Below are 20,670 nucleotides of genomic sequence, written 5' to 3'. Positions count from 1 at the left end.
ACCGTGCCCCCCCTCTGCCCCGTGACCCCCCTCTGCCCCGTGACCCGCCTCTGCCCCGTGACCCCCCTCTGCTCTGTGACCCCCTCTGCCCCGTGAGCCCCCTCTGCCCCGTGACCCCCCTCTGCTCCGTGACCCCCCTCTGCCCCGTGACCCGCCTCTGCCCCGTGAACCCCCTCTGCCCCGTGCCCCCCCTCTGCCCCGTGACCCCCTCTGCCCCGTGACCCCCCTCTGCCCCGTGACCCGCCTCTGCCCCGTGAACCCCCTCTGCCCCGTGACCCCCCTCTGCCCCGTGAGCCCCCCCTGCCCCGTGACCCACCTCTGCCCCGTGACCCCCCTCTGCCCCGTGACCCCCCTCTGCCACGTGACCCCCCCGCCCCGTGACCCCCCTCTGCCCTGTGACCCCCCCCGCCCCGTGACCCCCCCGCCCCGTGACCCCCCTCTGCCCTGTGACCCCCCTCTGCCCCATGACCCCCCCGCCCCGTGACCCCCCTCTGCCCTGTGACCCCCCCGCCCCGTGACCCCCCTCTGCCCCGTGACCCCCCTCTGCCCTGTGACCCCCCGCCCCGTGACCCCCTCTGCCCCGTGACCCCCCCGCCCCGTGACCCCCCTCTGCCCCGTGACCCGCCTCTGCCCCGTGACCCGCCTCTGCTCCGTGACCCCCCTCTGCTCCGTGACCCCCCTCTGCCCCGTGAGCCCCCTCTGCCCCGTGACCCCCCCTATGCCCCGTGACCCGCCTCTGCCCCGTGACCCCCCTCTGCCCCGTGACCCCCCTCTGCCCCGTGACCCGCCTCTGCCCCGTGACCCGCCTCTGCCCCGTGAACCCCCTCTGCCCCGTGAACCCCCTCTGCCCCGTGCCCCCCCCGCCCCGTGACCCCCCTCTGCCCCGTGACCCCGCCTCTGCCCGTGACCCCCCTCTGCTCTGTGACCCCCCTCTGCCCCGTGAGCCCCCTCTGCCCCGTGACCCCCTCTGCTCCGTGACCCCCCTCTGCCCCGTGACCCGCCTCTGCCCCGTGAACCCCCTCTGCCCCGTGACCCCCCTCTGCCCCGTGACCCGCCTCTGCCCCGTGACCCCCCTCTGCCCCGTGACCCCCCTCTGCCCCGTGAGCCCCCTCTGCCCGTGACCCCCCCTGCCCCGTGACCCACCTCTGCCCCGTGACCCCCCTCTGCCCCGTGACCCCCCTCTGCCCCGTGACCCCCCGCCCCGTGACCCCCCTCTGCCCCTGTGACCCCCCCGCCCCGTGACCCCCCCCGCCCCGTGACCCCCCTCTGCCCTGTGACCCCCCTCTGCCCCATGACCCCCCCCGCCCCGTGACCCCCCTCTGCCCTGTGACCCCCCCGCCCCGTGACCCCCCTCTGCCCCGTGACCCCCCTCTGCCCTGTGACCCCCCCGCCCCGTGACCCCCCTCTGCCCCGTGACCCCCCTCTGCCCTGTGACCCCCCCGCCCCGTGACCCCCCTCTGCCCTGTGACCCCCTCTGCCCTGTGACCCCCCCGCCCCGTGACCCCCTCTGCCCCGTGACCCCCTCTGCCCTGTGACCCCCCCGCCCCGTGACCCCCCTCTGCCCTGTGACGCCCCTCTGCCCTGTGACCCCCCCGCCCCGTGACCCCCCTCTGCCCGTGACCCCCCTCTGCCCCGTGACCCCCCCGCCCCGTGACCCCCCTCTGCCCTGTGACGCCCCTCTGCCCCGTGAGCCCCCCGCTCCGTGACCCCCCTCTGCCCCGTGACCCCCCCTGCCCTGTGACCCCCCTCTGCCCCGTGACCCCCATCTGCCCCGTGACCCCCCTCTGCCCCGTGCCCCCCCTCTGCCCCGTGACCCCCCTCTGCCCGTGACCCCCCTCTGCCCCTTGCCCCCCCTCTGCTCTGTGACCCCCACTCTGCCCCGTGACCCCCCTCTGCCCGTGAGCCCCCTCTGCCCCGTGACCCCCTCTGCCCCGTGCCCCCCCTCTGCCCCGTGCCCCCCTCTCTGCCCCGTGAGCCCCCTCTGCCCTGTGAGCCCCCTCTGCCCCGTGACCCCCCTCTGCCCCTTGCCCCCCCTCTGCTCTGTGACCCCCCTCTGCCCCGTGCCCCCCCTCTGCCCTGTGCCCCCCCTCTGCCCCGTGAGCCCCCTCTGCCCCGTGAGCCCCCTCTGCCCCGTGACCCCCCTCTGCCCCGTGAGCCCCCTCTGCCCCGTGACCCCCTCTGCCCCGTGCCCCCCTCTGCCCCGTGAGCCCCCTCTGCCCGTGAGCCCCCTCTGCCCCGTGCCCCCCCTCTGCCCCGTGCCCCCTCTCTGCCCCATGAGCCCCCTCTGCCCCGTGACCCCCCTCTGCCAAGTGACCCCCCTCTGCCCCGTGAGCCCCCTCTGCCCAGTGACCCCCCTCTGCCCTGTGACCCCCCTCTGCCCAGTGACCCCCCTCTGCCCCGTGAGCCCCTCTGCCCCGTGACCCCCTCTGCTCTGTGACCCCCCTCTGCCCCGTGAGCCCCCTCTGCCCCGTGACCCCCCGCCCCGTGACCCGCCTCTGCCCCGTGACCCGCCTCTGCCCCGTGACCCCCTCTGCCCCGTGACCCCCCTCTGCCCCGTGAGCCCCCCTCTGCCCCGTGAGCCCCCTCTGCTCTGTGACCCCCTCTGCCCCGTGAGCCCCCTCTGCTCTGTGACCCCCTCTGCCCCGTGAACCCCCTCTGCCCCGTGAGCCCCCTCTGCTCTGTGACCCCCTCTGCCCCGTGCCCCCCCTCTGCCCCGTGCCCCCCCTCTGCCCTGTGCCCCCTCTCTGCCCCATGAGCCCCCTGCCCCTGACCCCCCCTGTGACCCCCTCTGCTCTGTGACCCCCCTCTGCTCTGTGACCCCCCTCTGCTCTGTGACCCCCCTCTGCTCTGTGACCCCCCTCTGCTCTGTGACCCCCCTCTGCCCCGTGAGCCCCCTCTGCCCCTTGCCCCCCCTCTGCCCCGTGACCCCCCTCTGCCCCGTGACCCGCCTCTGCCCCGTGACCCGCCTCTGCCCCGTGACCCCCCTCTGCCCCGTGACCCCCCTCTGCCCCGTGATCCCCCTCTGCCCCGTGAGCCCCCTCTGCCGTGACCCCCCTCTGGCTCTGGCTCTCTCACGCTGCGGTGGTCTAGGACAAGGTGTAAAGCACGCTCATTTGTTGCGATGCTTAATTGCACCACTGAATTATCAATTAGTGCCTCTCCCTGCTTCATAGCAGCTGGACAGACGGGTTAGAATAATTAAAGTAGGGATTATTCACTTTATTAACATACTTTACTACCTAAGAAGTGCACCCTTATACCTAACGCTTACCCAACTAGTGAGCCAAAAAGCAAGGCCCTTAGACAAGAAGGAGCCGGGAGAGGCTATGGCGTCTTAGGTACCGCGCTCTCTGGCTTCCATTCCTCCTGAGCACGGCCGGCTGCTTCTGCCAACAAACTCGCGCACACCTGTGGTCTGAACGCCCCTTTCTGCCCATGATCCAAGATTGGATGCTTTGGGCTCTGTGCCAAAGGCTTATACGCAAGGAAAATAAGTAAAGCCAGCTTTGAGCAGATTCATCTGAACTGCTCTGACACAACTTCCACAGAAGGGAGAGTGCTACTCTTCCTGGGCTGCAGAGAGTACCCCTCATCCAAACGTCTAAAACCCCCTAGCACCCCCAAACTAGAGACTTTGTGGTTGCCTGCTTGAAGCTACAACAGAAAATTCTACTCCTGATCTCATGGAACAGGTCACAGGGAAAATATGACAGCCCAAACTACTGCACTGAGATTGCTTCAGGCGGAGTGTATGCAGCGTATAGGAAACACAGATGAGTTTCATGGCTATACTTGGGACCTATCCCCAAAATATTTCATTGTGTGTAAACAGATAGTCCCCAATTCAAAGCACTTCTGCTGCCAAGCATTTTTGGATAATGACATAGCCGTACCTAGAAGTGTCACCGAGTTCCCTACAAGATGTGACTTGCTATGTGTTCCATTAATAAAATAAAACAAAAACAGGGGGTAGGGTTCTTTTGTAACCCAAGTGAGAACCTTTCTTATGTGCGTTGCTGCTAGACCAGCGCCTTAGAGTGCGCTACTGTGCAAAGCAAAAGGTGCTGTGAGGTGAAAAGTTCTGAGGGTCCTGCCACAAGCCACACCATTTGGCCACCTTGAAAAGTGTGTTAGGTTCTTATGTTTCCAGAATATGGGCAAATGAGGGATACGGCCTGCTGAATTATGGCATGGGACAACTGCAAAGACAGACTTACAGATACTCAGTATCCTGTGGCTAGAAAGACACACTGAAAGGGGCACTGCGGAGCAGAGCGGCGAAAAAATAACCCAGCAAGGGAAGACTCGCCTCATACCTCCTGGTCCTCTGCCACGATGATCATCTTCCTGATGTGCGGCTCCTTCAACACAGACAAGGGCGCCAGCGTCTTCCTGCTCCACAGCACCAGGTCTGTGCCGTCCACCGTCACCAGGTAGGGCTCGTGGGCCGCCACCACCGCGTCGCTCCAGCTCCAGGACTTGCTCAAGGAGTACGTTGTGTTCTTCAGGAGACTCAGACTTTGCAAGCCTAAGGAAGAGCCAGGTCTCAGAAGAGGATGCTGAATACGGGGCCTGGGGCTAGGATGGGGGTACACTGGAATGCGTGTGTGGGTTCCAGCTAAGTGGGGTTCAGAGACCCAAACTGAACAGAAGCAGAGCCTCTTCCTAGGCTGGGAATATGGCCTAGTGGTAGAGAGCTCACCTCGTATACATGAAGCCTTGGGTTCGATTCCCCAGCACCACATATATAGAAAATGGCCAGAAGTGGTGCTGTGGCTCAAGTGGCAGAGTGCTAGCCTTGAGCAAAGAGAAGCCAGGGACAGTGCTCAGGCCCTGAATTCAAGACCCAGGACTGGCAAAAAACAAAACAAAACAAAAGCTCTTCCTATCATGCTTTGTAGGTCTTGGTTATGTATGTAAATAAGGCTTAGTGAAGTGTGATAAGCCTCAGAAAAGCAAGGGGCCTTGCACTGCCATTCGGCCATATAAGATGTGTACTAAACACACGAGGTCACCAGCATGTAGCAGCAGGCCTCGAGGATGGCTTCCGGGGAAGAAAATAAGCAAATTCACCTGCACAGGTGTAACCTGTTCCAATGGTCGCGTACTAAAGGCAGCTCTGGTACCTTGTTTGCCACGGAAGTTTATTCCCATTATTCCTCTTTGTAGAAGTAGAAACCAATTCTAAATATAACAAAAGCGATCAAGTACATTCAAAAAAGTTTTTTTAAGTAGATTACTTAGAAAGTTTTCTACATTATGAATCCCATAGTAGACTTTTAGACAGGAGATGAGTTTGAGTTAAGTGATTTATCTAAATGTTAATTAATTGAGTTGATAATTACATATTGTATGCATGTGTCAAAATATCATGCTATACCCCATAAGGATGCATGGTTATTGTGTCAGTTAAAAATATATATATATGGCTGGGAATATGGCCTAGTGGCAAGAGTGCTTGCCTCGTATACATGAAGCCCTGGGTTCGATTCCCAAGCACCACATATATAGAAAATGGCCAGAAGTGTCACTGCGGCTCAAGTGGCAGAGTGCTAGCCTTGAGCAAAAAGAAGCCAGGGACAGTGCTCAGGCCCGGAGTTCAAGCCCTAGGACTGGCAAAAAAAAAAAAAGTAAACAAACAAACAACAACAACAAATAGAGAGAGAGAGAGAGAGAGAGAGAGAGAGAGAGAGAGAGAGAGAGAGAGAGAGAGAGAGATGCCCAGCAGAGCCAAAAAAAAAAGTAGTAAGAAATGTGAAAGGAATGATTAGTCCCACACTAAAATCAAGGCTCTGTTCGGAGCTCGCTCACCTTCCATACTTCTGCCTTCTGCACTCATGGTCCAGCACTTACCTGATGTTTTGGTGACCCAGAGGAGACTGGCTGAGCCCAAATCCAAGGCCATCCGGGGGTCCGCCATCCAGGTGCCCCTCTGGACGTCCTGCCTGTGTCTGCCGTCGAGCGTCATGCTCTGTAGGGGCTTCCCGCTCTCCACCCAGTACAGGGCCCTCCTGGGCCAGTCGAGCAGCAGCTGCAGTATACTACCACGCGTGACATAGAGGGGCTGTGTGTCCCCGCCGGGCAGCCTGGTTTTCTGGATAGTACCTCGGTCACAGGGCAGCCAGTACAGGTTCCCAGTTGCTATGTCCACGTTTGCTGAGCAGACTGTAGGAGGAACAGTAGCAGCTCCATTAGTAAAAGGTTTCAAGTGCCTTCCCACAAGGGCTCAAACTGGATCAAGGGGAGAAGACAGACAAGAGAGGCAGAAAGGACGTGCGCGCCGGTAGCTCTCGTTGACGAGATGCTTACGGATGGTCCACTCTCTTGCCACGCGTTCCTTAGATCCTCATAGCCACCGCAGATGGATGTTTACATACAGGGAAGCATTTGAACGCATTTCCACTTTCCTCCCTCTTACGGGTAAACACGGAAACCAATCACTGACATGCCAAGCAAGCAAGAACTGAGATGGTCAGAGGAAGGCCGAGAGCAGGCCAGTGACCCCACGACAGTGCGTGGAAGGTCACCCGTGGATGGCACAGGCAGTGAGAATATTTGTGACTAGAAGACAGGGGTATCATAGGGAACGAGTGTGTGAAAAGCCAGGGAACCATTTTCAGATGTGAAGAACTGAGTCAGGCACCAACCTTTAAACTACTCTTACGGCTCCTACTACGCCCGCTCAGCTACTCCAGTGCCAGCTGGGACCGCGGCCATCTTGCACGACTCTTGAGGACAATACCAAGCTGTCAAGCCAAAGTGCCTGCTCCGTTTGGAAGGCGTCACTTATTTCTTGAAATGCACACTCAATACACAGAGCTTTGCTCTTGCAGATTGTTTTGAGGATTAGTGTTAGAACATATAAAATACTGAGAAAAGAGTCTGTTGTTGTCAGCAAGGTGCTGAATCTAAGCTGCACAGTACCCAGTACTAAGTTCAGGAATGCTGTAAGCAGGCTGGGCAACAGAGACAAATAAATAAATTATACTGACTTACTAAAAGTACTAAACATACAACCTGTAGCTTGTTTTCCTCTATGATTCTAATGTAGGTTCACTAGTCCATATCCCAAATCCTTGGGACCATATGCAATGAGAGGAGCGATATTCGCATGTACATAATCCAATATCTTTACAAGATGAGATCAACGGTTAAACAAAAACCTCATTTATGTCCCATCGTTCCCCATACAAATAGGCAGAACGTATTTTTATACAATATTTTCAGCACACTGGTACTTTGCAGCTCAACACAAGTTCAAGGGTGGCATTTCCCATCTATCACATCCGACGGGGTTCACAGACTTTCAGGTTGTGTGGTTTTGGAGTACAGGGTTTTGGATTTGAGCTGCTCAATCTGCTGCCCGTACTCTAGTTTTTGGTATTAATTGAATCTATACAGTAGAGCTCTGCGACCACTTCCCAACTCCGTATTTCATCATGCCACACCTGAGCTTGCAAGCTGACATTGTGCGACTATTTACACCATGAAAGTTGCAAGTACTGCAAATCAAGGGGTGGTTGTTTTGTGTATGTTTTTTTCTTTCCACATCAGGAATTGGCAAGTAATTGCCCTTGTATCAAATCTAGACTGTTGCCTGCTTTTAGATATATGTTTGGTGGAACCTATCCAATTGTGTATCCATTATCTCTGACTACTTTCTTGATACAATAGCAGAGTGGCGACCACAATGGAAATAAAGACTATTGAGTCTTTTATACAAAAAAAAAATTGCGGGCTGGGGATATAGCCTAGTGGCAAGAGTGCCTGCCTCGGATACACGAGGCCCTAGGTTCGATTCCCCAGCACCACATATACAGAAAACGGCCAGAAGCGGCGCTGTGGCTCAAGTGGCAGAGTGCTAGCCTTGAGCGGGAAGAAGCCAGGGACAGTGCTCAGGCCCGGAGTCCAAGGCCCAGGACTGGCCAAAAAAAAAGAAAAGAAAAAAAAAATTTGCCACTGCCTAGTCTTGACATACAAAAGTGATGAAATGTTACAGATTAATCATAATGTGTTATGCCATTGACTTAAATACCACAAAAAAAATCAAGGGCATTTTTTCTAGTATTTATTTATTATCTCATTCAGAAAATAAGTAACTTATGCCATGGATGGAGCAATTCTAACAAGTCTTCATCACTTTACCTTTGTAGGACTTACATAAGGAAAAGGATCAAATTACACTGGTGTCAAAACGACAAATAGTTTATTATTGTTGTTGTTATTTTCAACATACTCTGTGAAATTATTCCTTTCTCTTTTGTTTTTCTTCCCTATGGTATAACCCCTGTTGTTTGTCACTGTATTTGATTTTGGTTCCCTGGGTATTGTATATACATTTATCTGAATTAGGGAAGGGAAGAGGAATATCGAAATGGTGAGACAAAGGGTAAAAAGCAAACTAATACAACAGCAATTCTTACAGAATAATATGTTGTAAACTAACTGTACAACTCGGTATGAGGGGGAATTGGGGAGGAGGGAAGGTGAGAGAAAAGTGAAGGAGGAGGTAACAAGTTTGACAAGAAATGTACTCACTGCCTTAGGTATGTAACTGTAACCCCTCTGTATAGCACCTTGACAAAAATGCACTCATCCAATGACTTCTCTACCTGATTCAATCATGAGAGGATACTTACTCATAGATTGTTAAATTCCAACTATATATTAACTTCCAATCCAAGAATTCAATATAAAAAAGGATTTTGACCGTGCAGTGGTGGCACCTGTAATTTTTACTCAGAAAGCCGAGATCTGAGGATTGCAGTTCAAAGCCAGTCCAAGCAGAAAAACCTGTGAGACTCTTATCTTCAATTAACCAGCAAAAAACTAGAGGTGCAGTTCAAGTGGCAAAGTGCCAGCCCTGAGTGAAAAAGCCAAGCGAAAGCTTGAGGTCCTGAGTTCTAGTACCAGTACCAGAATAAAAACACAAATAAAAAATGTGTTTGTCAAAAATCACCTAAATAGCCAGGCACTGGTGGCTCTTGCCAGTAGTCATGATTTAAGGCCAGCCTTAGCGGAAAAGTTCACTCAACACCATCTCCAAAACCACCAACAAAAAGCAGAGCTGGGGATGTGGCTCGAGCAGTAGAGCATTAACCTGACAAAGACGGGGTCCTGAGTTCAAACCCCCCTGCTGCCAAGAACTAAATTGTTGAAACAACAATGAAGATTTTACAATAAAGAAAATCATGTGTTTTGTTATTTGCAGCAAGTGCTTACCAGCAGTAAACCTTATAATAAGCATATGCCAAGTTCTGTATGCACACTTTTTCCTCAATGTGTTAGAAAGTTACTCATCACCATGACACAATATCTGGGGCCCGCATACCCGGCCTTAGGGTGCAAACATTTCTGTACTATCCTTTGGATTTGCATAGGGGAAGAACTTCCACAGAATCAAACTCCACATTTCTCTTCATGTCTGTGAAATCACTCGTGCCTAGGCGAGTTGACAAGTCTAAGATTGCCAAATTAGTAAGAAGAGCTGCCTCTCCTCTATTTGGCTCTACCATCTACATAGAATGCATGTATTCATCTGTTACCGACTTAATCAAAATCTTTAACAGATTCAAGGTTGAAAGTCCAATTGCCAGGATCACAGAACATTCTCAATGCTATACCGGCTCTTAAAGACATAGTTAATTTCTAGAATAGAATGTAGAATCCCTCGTGTTTTTGACTAGGAATTAAATCTGAAAAATTTGGCCTCCGTTTTAAACATGAAGGGCTGAAAGGAGGTATGACTCAAGTGGTAGAACAGTTGAGTTCAAGCCCTAATACTGCCCCCCCCACCATCAACCTGAAGACAAGATTGATATATACGAATTAAAACATTAGCATCAACACACTTGGATGAATAAATAAGCTCAGAAGGCCATCAAGGCTGGGAATGTGGCTTAGTGGTAGAGTGCTTGCCTAGCATGCATGAAGCCCTGGGTTCGATTCCTCAGCACCACATACACAGTAAAAGCTTGAAGTGGTGCTGTGGCTCAAGTGGTAGAGTGCTAGCCTTAAGCAAAAAGAAGCTCAAGGACAGTGCCCAGGCCCTGAGTTCCAGCCCTAGAACTGGCAAAAAAAAAAGGGGGGGTGGGGGCAATCAACTTAAGAACAAGTCTAGAGAACAGGAGTGACACTGCTTGCTTCTGTCAAGTTTTTTTTTTTGTTTTTTTTTTTGGCCAGTCCTGGGGCTTGGCCTCAGGGCCTGAGCACTGTCCCTGGCTTCTTTTTGCTCAAGGCTAGCACTCTGCCACTTGAGCCACAGCGCCACTTCTGGCCATTTTCCGTATATGTGGTGCTGGGGAATCGAACCCAGGGCCTCATGTATACGAGGCAAGCACTCTTGCCACTAGGCCATATCCCCAGCCCTTCTGTCAAGTTTTTAACCATTACAGTACTTGGATCTTGAATGTTCTTGGAAGACTCATGTGTTGCTATTGGTCAGTGGCTGGTCTTCAGGTCACCGGAGCTGTGCATGGCTTTGAAAGGGGTTGTGGAGATCCAGCCCCTTCCTTTCTCTCTTTTCCTCCTTGGCCATGAGGTGAGCAGTTTTATTCCATCATGTGTGTCCTGTCATTGTCATAGCAACCCCCCCCCAGCAGCCCAAAGCAGTGCATCTGAACAAAGGAGGGTATTCTTAGAAGAGGATCACAAGGGCTTGATAGCTATATGCAGATTATCATAGAAAATGATGCTTATTGAAATGAACTCCAAGAAATGGAAACAAGAGGTTTTCTATTGTACTGTCTGCTGTCCTGGTTTCTCCCTTTTGTCTCTGTTTTTCATTTCTGTATCCTTTGTCTTGTATGTAAGTTTGTCTGATTCAGGGAGGGGAAGGGAAAGCACAGAAACAGTGGGACAAAGGGTGAACTAATGCAGCAGTGATACTCACTACACACTATGATGAAATTGAGCCATACAACTTGGAGGGAGGAGGGTGGGGAGGGGAAAAACTGGGAGAAAATGAGGGAAGAGGTGACACTGTTCAAAAAGAAATGTACTCAACACCCGACTTATGTAATTGTAACCCCTCTGTACATTACTTTAACAATAAGAACATGGTCTTGTTCTCTTCTATCTCTTCCTCTTTGCAAGTTGATCATCTCCACGACTTATTGTAGTAAGAGGAAGCTGACTATCACGGCCACCAAGGCTCAGCACTCCACACTAAATCCAGCTCAGGTAAAATCATCAACCTTTTACATATCCTTGAGATAATAACTGAAACACCGAAACCAGTTAGCAACATCAGCCAGATGGGAGGAGCCAGCCTACAGAAGGGGAAAGATATTCGCACTCATGGCTCTCCCTAGTCGGCTGTCCGGGGACTATGCGGTATCTGAGGCCATGTCTGCCCCTTTCAGCTTCTCCTGAGTGTTTTCCAAGCCAAAGATTGAGAGCATCTGCCTCCCACGCCTGTGGTCTCCCACTAGGATCTGGACAGGTTACGCTGCACGGGACGGTGGCTCAGGGACCTGCAGGCCCAATGATACTCCTTGCCGTAAAGCCTGTCCTTCACATTTGGCAGACTACCCAGGGTACAGATACCTAGGAATCCAAGCACTCACCCCAGAGCTCAAGGCTCAGCTTTCTTTTCTAAAGAAGTTTGCGTTTTGGATGAGCACAGAAAATGGAAGGATGGGGTGTGGCTTTTCATAGCGTGGGAGCGAAAAGAAAGTATATATTAGCATATTAAGAAAATGTTTTTGCTAGTTCTCTCTGAAATCTGCATTGCAAACTGTTTCTATATTAGTGGAAGAAAAATCTGCAATGCAAAATTGAAGAACGAACGGCCCTTTTCCATCCTCCCCTGACTTAAGGCCAGAAAAACTTCCAAACCTATGACTCCATCTCAAGGAGTCTCTAAATCATAGCCCTGCACCAGCCACCGCAGAGAACCGGTCAATCACGGACATTTGGCACTTAAGTGAACTAAGGCCATCCTTTGTTAGGAAAGATTGTTCAGATCGGAGTAGACAAAGTTTCTTAGCAGTAGGTATTTTAGAATCAGAAAACCAAAGAGATGGGGAAAGAAGATGGCCACTGTGACCCACCTGTCCGCTCAGTCCAGATCTCCTGCATTTGTCCTGAGTTCCCAGTGGAGTAGACCAGATGTCCCTGGGCATTTGTCCAATAAATCAGGTTCCTTTTCCAGTCAATATCCAATAAATAGATGGTATCAGGATGCTCTTGAATTAGAGTTTTTTCTATAGCAGATCCCATAGAGCCAACTTTCAACAAGTACAGATGTTTACCCGAGGAAAACACAAGTTTTAACTCTGTGAAGGAAAAGGAGAGGTTTGCCAAACAAGCTGATAGTCCCTTCCTTTTTGTTTTTATTAATTGCGTAAGGGGGTTTCATTTTGACATTTCCATGCATGTACAAATTATTCCAGTCAATCTTACCTCCATCATTCTCTCTTACCCCTTCTCATATCACTCTCTCTTATATTCTTAAAACAAGTTCAACATGTGTAATTTTTCCCTTCTTATATATGCACTCCATTCAACCTGACGGTATTCATCTTCATCCCCTACACTTTGGGAGTCCAACCACTCCCAACCCGCAGGTATAACCCCACACCCACAGAGCACATTTTAGTTTACTGTGAATCATTACTTTGTGGTGTATACTAAAATTGTACCATAGGGTTTCGCCATGGTATTTTAGATTTACATATATCATGGATTGTTCCAAGTAAGCCTCTATCTTGCTTTCTTTTTCCCTGCCCAACCTTATTGATCTACAGATTTTGAGACTGTTTATATCCTTATATATACTTGCAATTCATTATACAATGATTCACCCTCTTAAATTTTTCCCTCTCCTCCTCAGCACCTCCTAAACAGTTACATAGCCACAATCCCCTCTGGAAGAATGGCCCCGAGAAAGGGTTCTTCTACTGCCTGTGCCTGAAGCACACACACACAATCTGATTGTCATCGCTCTAGAGGAGGGGATTGGTGAGGCAGAGGTCAGTGAGGCTCAGCTTTCCCAAGGCAATGGTTCATTTGGATTTTTGCTGAAAGGCTAAAGTGGAATCATGAGAAGGAGAGCTAAAGTAATGATCCCTTGATCGAATACCATTTTGGTATGAGAGAATTTTATGTACTTTACCTGAATTAAGGAAAAATACTCAGATATTTGCACTGAACAGAATACAATATATAGTCCCCAAAATAAAATAAAGGAGGCAGCTGAGTTTTCCAGTACAGCTTATCATACCATGATTTCCTTCAGAGATACTCAATTTTAAAATAAAAGGTAGTGTGAAGCAGGTGCCTTGACTCATGGCTGTAATTCTGACTACGCAGAAGGCTGATATCCGTGGATCACAGTTTGAAGCCAGCCCGGGCAGGAAAACACATAAGACTCTTATTTCCAATGACAAAAAGAAAGAAAGTAGAGCTGTGTCTCGAATGGAAAAGTGTTGGCCTTGAGCATAAAAGCTCAGGGACAGTATCTAAGGCCTGAGTTCAAGCCCCAGGACTGGCACACCGACACAAAAGAAGTTTGAACATGAACATCAACTAGGGACATGGCTTCAATGACAGTGTGCTTGCAATCTCCAGTGCGGCAGGAAAATTTAAAGCAATGCAAATATTTGAATAATTTATTCCTTTTAAAATCTCAATATTGTATAGATAAAAGCCAAGTATGTTGGGTAAAGATGTTCAAGTGGTTTATGTATGTAGCAGTAGTCATTTGAAGGTAAATTAGCGTATGGGGAATTTATATTAGCAATATAAAAGACAAAACTGAAGATCAGAATGTCTTATACCCAAAAGCTTTCAAAATTTCTACATATGACTAAGTAGTAGGAACTGCTTTTTCTCTGATTGAAAATTAACCCATGTCAATTACACAGCAACATATGAATAAAGTGTGGTATACTCATATTATGGGATATCATTCACTCTTACTCAATAAAAGTATGACACATGCTACAACAAAGACAGACATAGCAAACCCCAAAGGCATGTACCCAAGGTCTTCAGGAATGTAGTACCGAGAATAGGCAGATTCTGAGGGACCGAAAACAGAACTGTAGCTGACAGGGACTATATAATAGGGGAGGAAATGGGGGGCAGTGCCTAATAGGGTCTGAGTTTGGTTGCACAAAGCACGAATGCACTCAGTGCCACTGTTCACTTAAAGACATTACTCTGGACTTTGCCTCCTTGGATTCAGCCCATTTTACCTGGTGTACTTACCACTGCAGGTTCCGGAAGGTAAAAGAAATAGTCCCTCTGGACAAACACACTTATAGCCCCGGGGGTGGACCGGGGATAGAAGGCATAAATGACTGCACGAACCCGGAACACACGCTGAGTGTCTGCCTATTGAATAGAGACATTTCGAGAATATTTCAGATTTATTTATCTAAGCCACTTCAAAACTCAATACAGAGAAAGAGGTTGTCATTTTTTTGCCTTAAGAAAAGTCTGAATATACTTAAGGTCTTTGGTTATAGGTCTGGTCTTTGAATCTCAGTGGTCTTCTATTGTCATTCAGGTAACTATTCGCCTTTCTTAGGCTAGAGCCAAGAAAGCTTCAACCAACAGCACCATTTCCCTTGGAGTTAAGACAAAACGACTGTTACACTGTATTAGTGGAAGGTTTCCTTACAGAGGGAAATTTTCTGATGAGTTTTTCAAATCCACGTAAGAACCATTATCTGAATTGAATATGATGCAGAATTTTAAGTTACAAACAATTTTATGACTTCTTCCTGCAGGCAGGATAGCAGTCTTCCTTCAATTTTCCTTTTGTCAGTTAACATGAGAAGGAATAAACTAGCCCAGCCACTCTGCAAATAGCTTCTTGCCCTGGGTTTTCTGTATGTCAGATCTTAAAATCTGGCTGATGCTCTAGACAGACAGAAGCCAAATAACTTGGGATACATCTCTGAGGATTGCCTTTGTTGAGTTCATCCTACTTAGACATTCCAAGTAAGTCTGGGATATCCAGATCCTAGCCTTTCCTCAAAAGAGCAAGTACCCAGGAACTGGCGTAGCGCCTTAGACAGATACAGTGGTTCATAGTATTCTGATGCATCAACATTTCAAAAGTACGCCTCGTACTTACTCGCAGGCTGCAGTGACTTGTGGAGGACTGAAAACGCAGACACAGGGGCATCCAACAACACCTCTCTCGCGCTTGGACTGTGGGGTGAGGTACGAAAGAGCTGTGTCTTATTTGCCCAGAAGAAAGAGTTCTCGAACACGGCTAGTCCTGCTGGGGCTTCATAGTCCAAGAAGAGCTTAGGAAAGGTGTGCCTCCCACGGCCGTCCACGCTCACTGTCTCTATGGACTGAAGGAGAGCGCGTGAGAGCCCGAGAACATTACCAATACTGGTGGTGTTAGTGTCACCCCCAACAGCTTGGACATTGATTCATATCTGTACTGGATATCGACTTGGATGAATAAGAAGATTCATGGATGCTCATGCTAAAGCCAACAGACTGCATTGCTTCTTGTACAAGTGTATTGGAAAAGAAGTTACTCTAACTTAGGATTCCAATGCAGACATTGTATAAACTGCTTTCTCCTTATTCTAACAGCCTTAGGAGGTTCGTATTCTATAATTTTCAGAGAGGACAAGACGGGGGTTCTCCAAGAGGCGACATAGCCAGACACAAATCTCAGCTAGGAAATTCCAGGCCTAGCAGCACGACTCCCAGCCTGTGATGTGATGCATCCTTGTCTTTTAGTTTGGCATTTCTAAAAATGGGATACTATGAGCTGCAATATTAAACCAACTGAACAACTCAAGGGGGGAGAGGAAAAGGGGGAGGGGGAGGGGGGAATGAGGGAGGAGGTAACAAACAGTACAAGAAATGTACCCAAAGCCTAACGTATGAAACTGTAACCTCTGTGTACATCGCTTTGACAATAAATAAGAAAAAAAAAAAAAGCACCTCTGGATTACCTAAGTAAATACTCTTTGCTTTGATGGGTGTAGTCAGCAAATCTTAAAAGATTTTTTGTACCCAAGATACAACATAGCACATGGTTAGCACTACCAGGAACTTCCAACAGGATTTAATATGGAGTGTCGGAAAAGCACATGACATCTCCCAGCTGCCCTGCCCGGGAATGCGGTGCACTGACCCCTCGTCCGCCCTGCCCAGAAGTGTTGTGTAGTTACGCTTCATCTTCCTCCTGCTCACCCTCAGAAGGCAGTTTAGAATCAGTGCAAGGGGCAAAGGAATGTTGTACCTAGCCGTTGGCCTATGGAGTCCCACCAACCCTCAACCCACGCAGCTTTCCCCCCTCCTTCGGCCCTGGTGTACCTTCTTGTAGCCACTGATCCAGTAGAGTCGGCCATTCAGGCGGTCGAGAGTCAGTCCTAAAGCTTCCTCGGCGGCCACCACTGCCAGCACCTTCCTGTCCGAGCCGTCCATTCCTGCAGCCTCGATAGTCCTGGCCTCCTTCTCGCCTCCGTTCACCCAATACAAGTACCTGCCACGGGGAGAGCGCGGTGTCGGAGGGTCTTGCTCACTCGCACGCGTGTGCGCGTTATTCCACACAGGGCTTCAAATCGCTGCACAGCTGGTGGTGCTAAAGATGGCTGCTTCCACACTCACTGGGCTCACAAGAGTTGGGCTCCCTAAAACTCAGTTTGAAGTATTGGGGGGAGCAGGTGACATCTAGTTTTAAAAGCTTATCTTTATTTCTGGTTTAAAATGATGAGATTTTGGATATAGCCCCCCCCCCCCCCCAAAGAACCTCTACTTACTTCTTTTCAGGAAACACAACTAGCTGTTCCGGCACAACATCCTTTTCCAAGACTTTGACGTAGCCTCTGCCATCGCTTAGGCCGGCCCCGATGACTCTGGAGGAGCTGCTGGCCCAGTACAACTGCCCCGTGGGCCAGTCCACGGAGATGCTGTTCACCGAGGTCAGTTCTGGGGACACAGGAGACCGCGTCACATTCCCGCATTCCTTATCACAGTCTCGCCTAGCGTGGAAAGGGGAACTGGGTCCTGACTCTCCTAGGCCTTCTGATTTCAAGTTCTAAAGCGAGGGAAAGGGACCCAAAGAAGGAAGTCCTGACACGAGTGGGAGCGCTTCCAGGGTGCGCAAGCCGCACGGAAGGAGGGAAGCGCGCAGGAGAAACATCGAGGGGTCTGAGCGTCTCCAGCTGCAGCTCAACGGCAGTCGACGGGAAAGCTGCCATGAGCTCGGCCACCGAACTGCAGCCACGGCATTTCTATGCTCCCACCATTCGGCCAAGCCCTTCCTAGGCACTGTCTAGTTTAGGTCCCCGACTCGCCTACTGAGGCAAGCACTGGCTAGGATGGAAGGCAAATCAAAGGAGGTGAGGTCACAGAACTATATTCCAAGACTTAATACCTTCATGTCACAAGGAATGCTCTGCGACTGTTCCCGTGCAGCTAAGCTGCATCGAATCGGGGGCCTGATATTCTTGTGCTAGGGGAGCGAGAGGAGATGGTCCAGAAGGAGGCCTGGCCAGTGTTATAATTTGGATGTGGGATGTTCTTTAAAGTTCTGTGTGTTCAAATCTTGGTCTCCAGACTGGAACACTATTAGTAGAAACCTTTAAGAGGTGAGGCCTAGTGGAATGTTTTAGGCCCTTGTTGGTCTTCCCTTGATTAGAAGGATGGGACACCAGTGTTTTCTTCCTTCTCTTTGCTTCCTGGCTACCATGGAGTGAGAAGCTTCCTCCACCAAATACTCTCACTATGATGTGCTTACCTCGTCACAAGCCCTCAGTTAATAGGGCCACCGACTGTGGACTGAAACCAGCAAAAGTGGTAAGCACTTTCCCTTTTTTTCTCAAGTGGATGATTTCAGGGATTTTGGTACCACTAACAGGAAGATGGTGCACACATAGAACTTTAAGCAGCTAAGATTCTTAACCTGGGTAGAGGGGAACAGAGTTTGGCTTCCCAAAGGCAAACACATTTAAAACTTCGTCCACCCAGAAGTACATGCTTCTTTCCAGGTCATAGGCGACAGCACGAGGCCTTGACTTGACAGGTATCAGGGTCTCATAGATGCCCGTCTTTCGATCCAGAATACCAAGCTCTTGCTCTGATGCAATAAGAATTTTCACATCATCATCTGCAACGGAAGGGAAGAGTGACGTGTTCGTATGAATCTTTCTTCCACATCTTTCCTGTTAATTAAAGATATTCCCCTATTTCCCATGTCCAGATCTACTTCTCCCAAAAATCAACACTAAGCACATAAATAGGACATCATTTCAAGACACTTATTACAACTGACGTCTTGAACAGTGAATATTATAATGACTAATCTTTATGGAAAGAATGGGGTCATCTCTAGTACCAATGGCGTGTGTCACTGTCCTCTGTAATTATGGCTAAGAATCAGCAGAAGGTAGGCTTTGCTTAATTAACTTACCGATCACTCGACAGTCAGTGCCATTATAAAGCCAGTAGCCTTGAATACAGTCACAGGAGTAAGAGCCTGGTGTGTTGTGACAGAGTTGGCCGCACGGACTGTATGCCGCAGAGCACTCGTCTACATCTGAGGACAGAGAGGTGTGAGGCAGAGATAACCTAGGAACAACGTCTTCAGTATTACAGTTATACTTCTCTTTCGTTTTGGCTTGTTTTGTTTTTTGCCAGTCCCGGGGCTTGGACTCAGGGCCTGAGCACTGTCCCTGGCTTCTTTTTGCTCAAGGCCAGCACTCTACCACTTGAGCCACAGCGCCATTTCTGGCTTTTTCTATATATGTGGTGCTGAGGAATCGAACCCAGGGCTTCATGTACACGAGGCGAGCACTCTACCACTAGGCCATATTCCCAGCCCGGTATTATAGTTCTTTTGAGCCATTTCTATATGCTTTCTGAACAGGTAGTATGTGGAAATGATAGTGTCAGGAGCTGGAATAATATATATATAATATATAATATGATATTATATACATTATAATATTATATTATATATGTTTATATATAATATAATTTATATATTTATAATATATTTATAATATTATAATATAATATAACACTATATATTATATATGATATAATATAATATATATACTATGGTTATAGTTATAGTTAAATAGTGAATATAAGGTAACAGAAACCTTAATATAGGCATCCATGATATTTAGCTAGTACAAAGTACTGATATGTGTTATCCTAGCAAGATTCCTGGGAGGTAGCCTTTGCCAAGCCAGCCAGAAATTGTTTCAGAATGACAGTGGAAGTTCTGGAGTTCACTGGGTCCCATGGAATAACTCACCTAAGATGCTGGAAAAGGTATAAAGCTCTTAGGTATAGTTGGTTGACTTTAATAAGGCGCAACTGATTCTCAAAGCCTGATCATAGAAACTCTTTAGATTGTGAGGTACCAAACTATTTTTTACCATTAAGGAAAATGGTTCCTGAAGAATTTATTTTGGAAAATGTTTTTCCTTCCAGAAGTACAAGATACCAAAGGAGAATAATACCCTCCCATTCTAGAAAAATAACCCGTGTAGAGTTACTGCCAGCTCAGTGGCCAACAAGTCCTAGCATGGCTTAGAAAACCAAGCATGGGCTTCAGGATCCTGGAGCAGGGGATGCACAAAACCTACATCAATCTGAGTAAAATCACCAGCTCTAGATGAAGAAGCAGTGAGTGGAATAGATTCAGTTATTGATTTTGTTTAGAGAAATTAAGTTTAGATATTAAGATTCATTAAAATTTAGTTAAAATGAATAAACTTTAGATAGGCTCATAGAAACTTATGAACATAAAAACGATTGTAAATTTAATGCTGCTTAGTAAATCTGTTTTCCTCTTACAGTCCTCCCAGGTGGCTAGGGTTACAGGTGGAACAAGGAAGAGAGAAGGCATTACCAAGTAGGGCTAATCCTTGAAGCTCAGTGGTAGAGCTGATCTCCCCTTTAGGTCAGGGCATCAGGACAATAGATCCTTTGTCCTGCCCATCATATTTTCATCTAAAATACCACCCTGGATTTTTTTTGTACACAAGTGCAACAGGGCAGAACCGAAACCTTTTCTAATTATTACTGACTGATAGAGATAGGTGAAATTTATTTATCATTTATGTACCGTAATCCTATTTGACAGCCAAATGCAACTTAAGGACGGTGAAACTTGGAGGTCAGCTAGCTGGAACAGTTGGACATTCCACAGACTCTAACTTTAAACACTTATTCCATGGACCTCAGGGATGAAATAACAAATCTATTTATTCCGGGACAGAAACCCTTTAAGGCCTGTGAAGGAAGGATACAAAATCTGACATATTCTCAGTAAGCGATAGTTGACCTAAAATTGCCACAAGAGGATGAAAATCAGCATTGACAGGATTTGGTGGGTGTCTTAAATGGCATAGCCTCTATGGAAAATTGTTTCACGATAACTCAAAAAAAAAAAAAAAGTCATTCTGCTTTTGAAATACACCCAGTGAATTCAAACGAGGGATTTAAACAGGTACTTGTATACCAATGCTCATATCAGTATTATCCACAATAGCCCAAGGGCAGAAACAACCCAAATGCTTCACCCATAGATAAATAGGTAAGATATAGTCTATATACACAACAGAATTTTATTCCGTTTTAAAAAAGGAATTCTTGACACATCCTAAAGATAGGCTTTGTGACATAAACCAAACACAGAGGGACAAACGTATGATTCTACTTAATATGAACTTA

General features: G+C 48.9%; 1 protein-coding gene across 1 annotated transcript in view; it reads right to left on the bottom strand.

The window, feature by feature from the left end:
* The window catches only part of LOC125339401 (prolow-density lipoprotein receptor-related protein 1-like), a 64,476-nt gene that overhangs the window by 22,016 nt on the left and 21,790 nt on the right, over positions 1-20,670 (bottom strand). Inside the window, 9 exon segments of the mRNA XM_048330536.1 lie at positions 4,310-4,528; positions 5,854-6,165; positions 12,054-12,278; positions 14,215-14,340; positions 15,089-15,314; positions 16,297-16,465; positions 16,743-16,911; positions 17,888-18,091; positions 18,395-18,520. Of these exon segments, the coding sequence (XP_048186493.1) occupies positions 4,310-4,528; positions 5,854-6,165; positions 12,054-12,278; positions 14,215-14,340; positions 15,089-15,314; positions 16,297-16,465; positions 16,743-16,911; positions 17,888-18,091; positions 18,395-18,520 (1,776 nt within the window).

Source organism: Perognathus longimembris, chromosome 21 (assembly GCF_023159225.1).
Source record: "Perognathus longimembris pacificus isolate PPM17 chromosome 21, ASM2315922v1, whole genome shotgun sequence".
NCBI classification, from domain to species: Eukaryota; Metazoa; Chordata; class Mammalia; order Rodentia; family Heteromyidae; genus Perognathus; species Perognathus longimembris.
The sequence above is the reverse complement of the archived record's forward strand: the minus strand, read 5'-3'. Positions and strand labels throughout refer to the sequence as shown.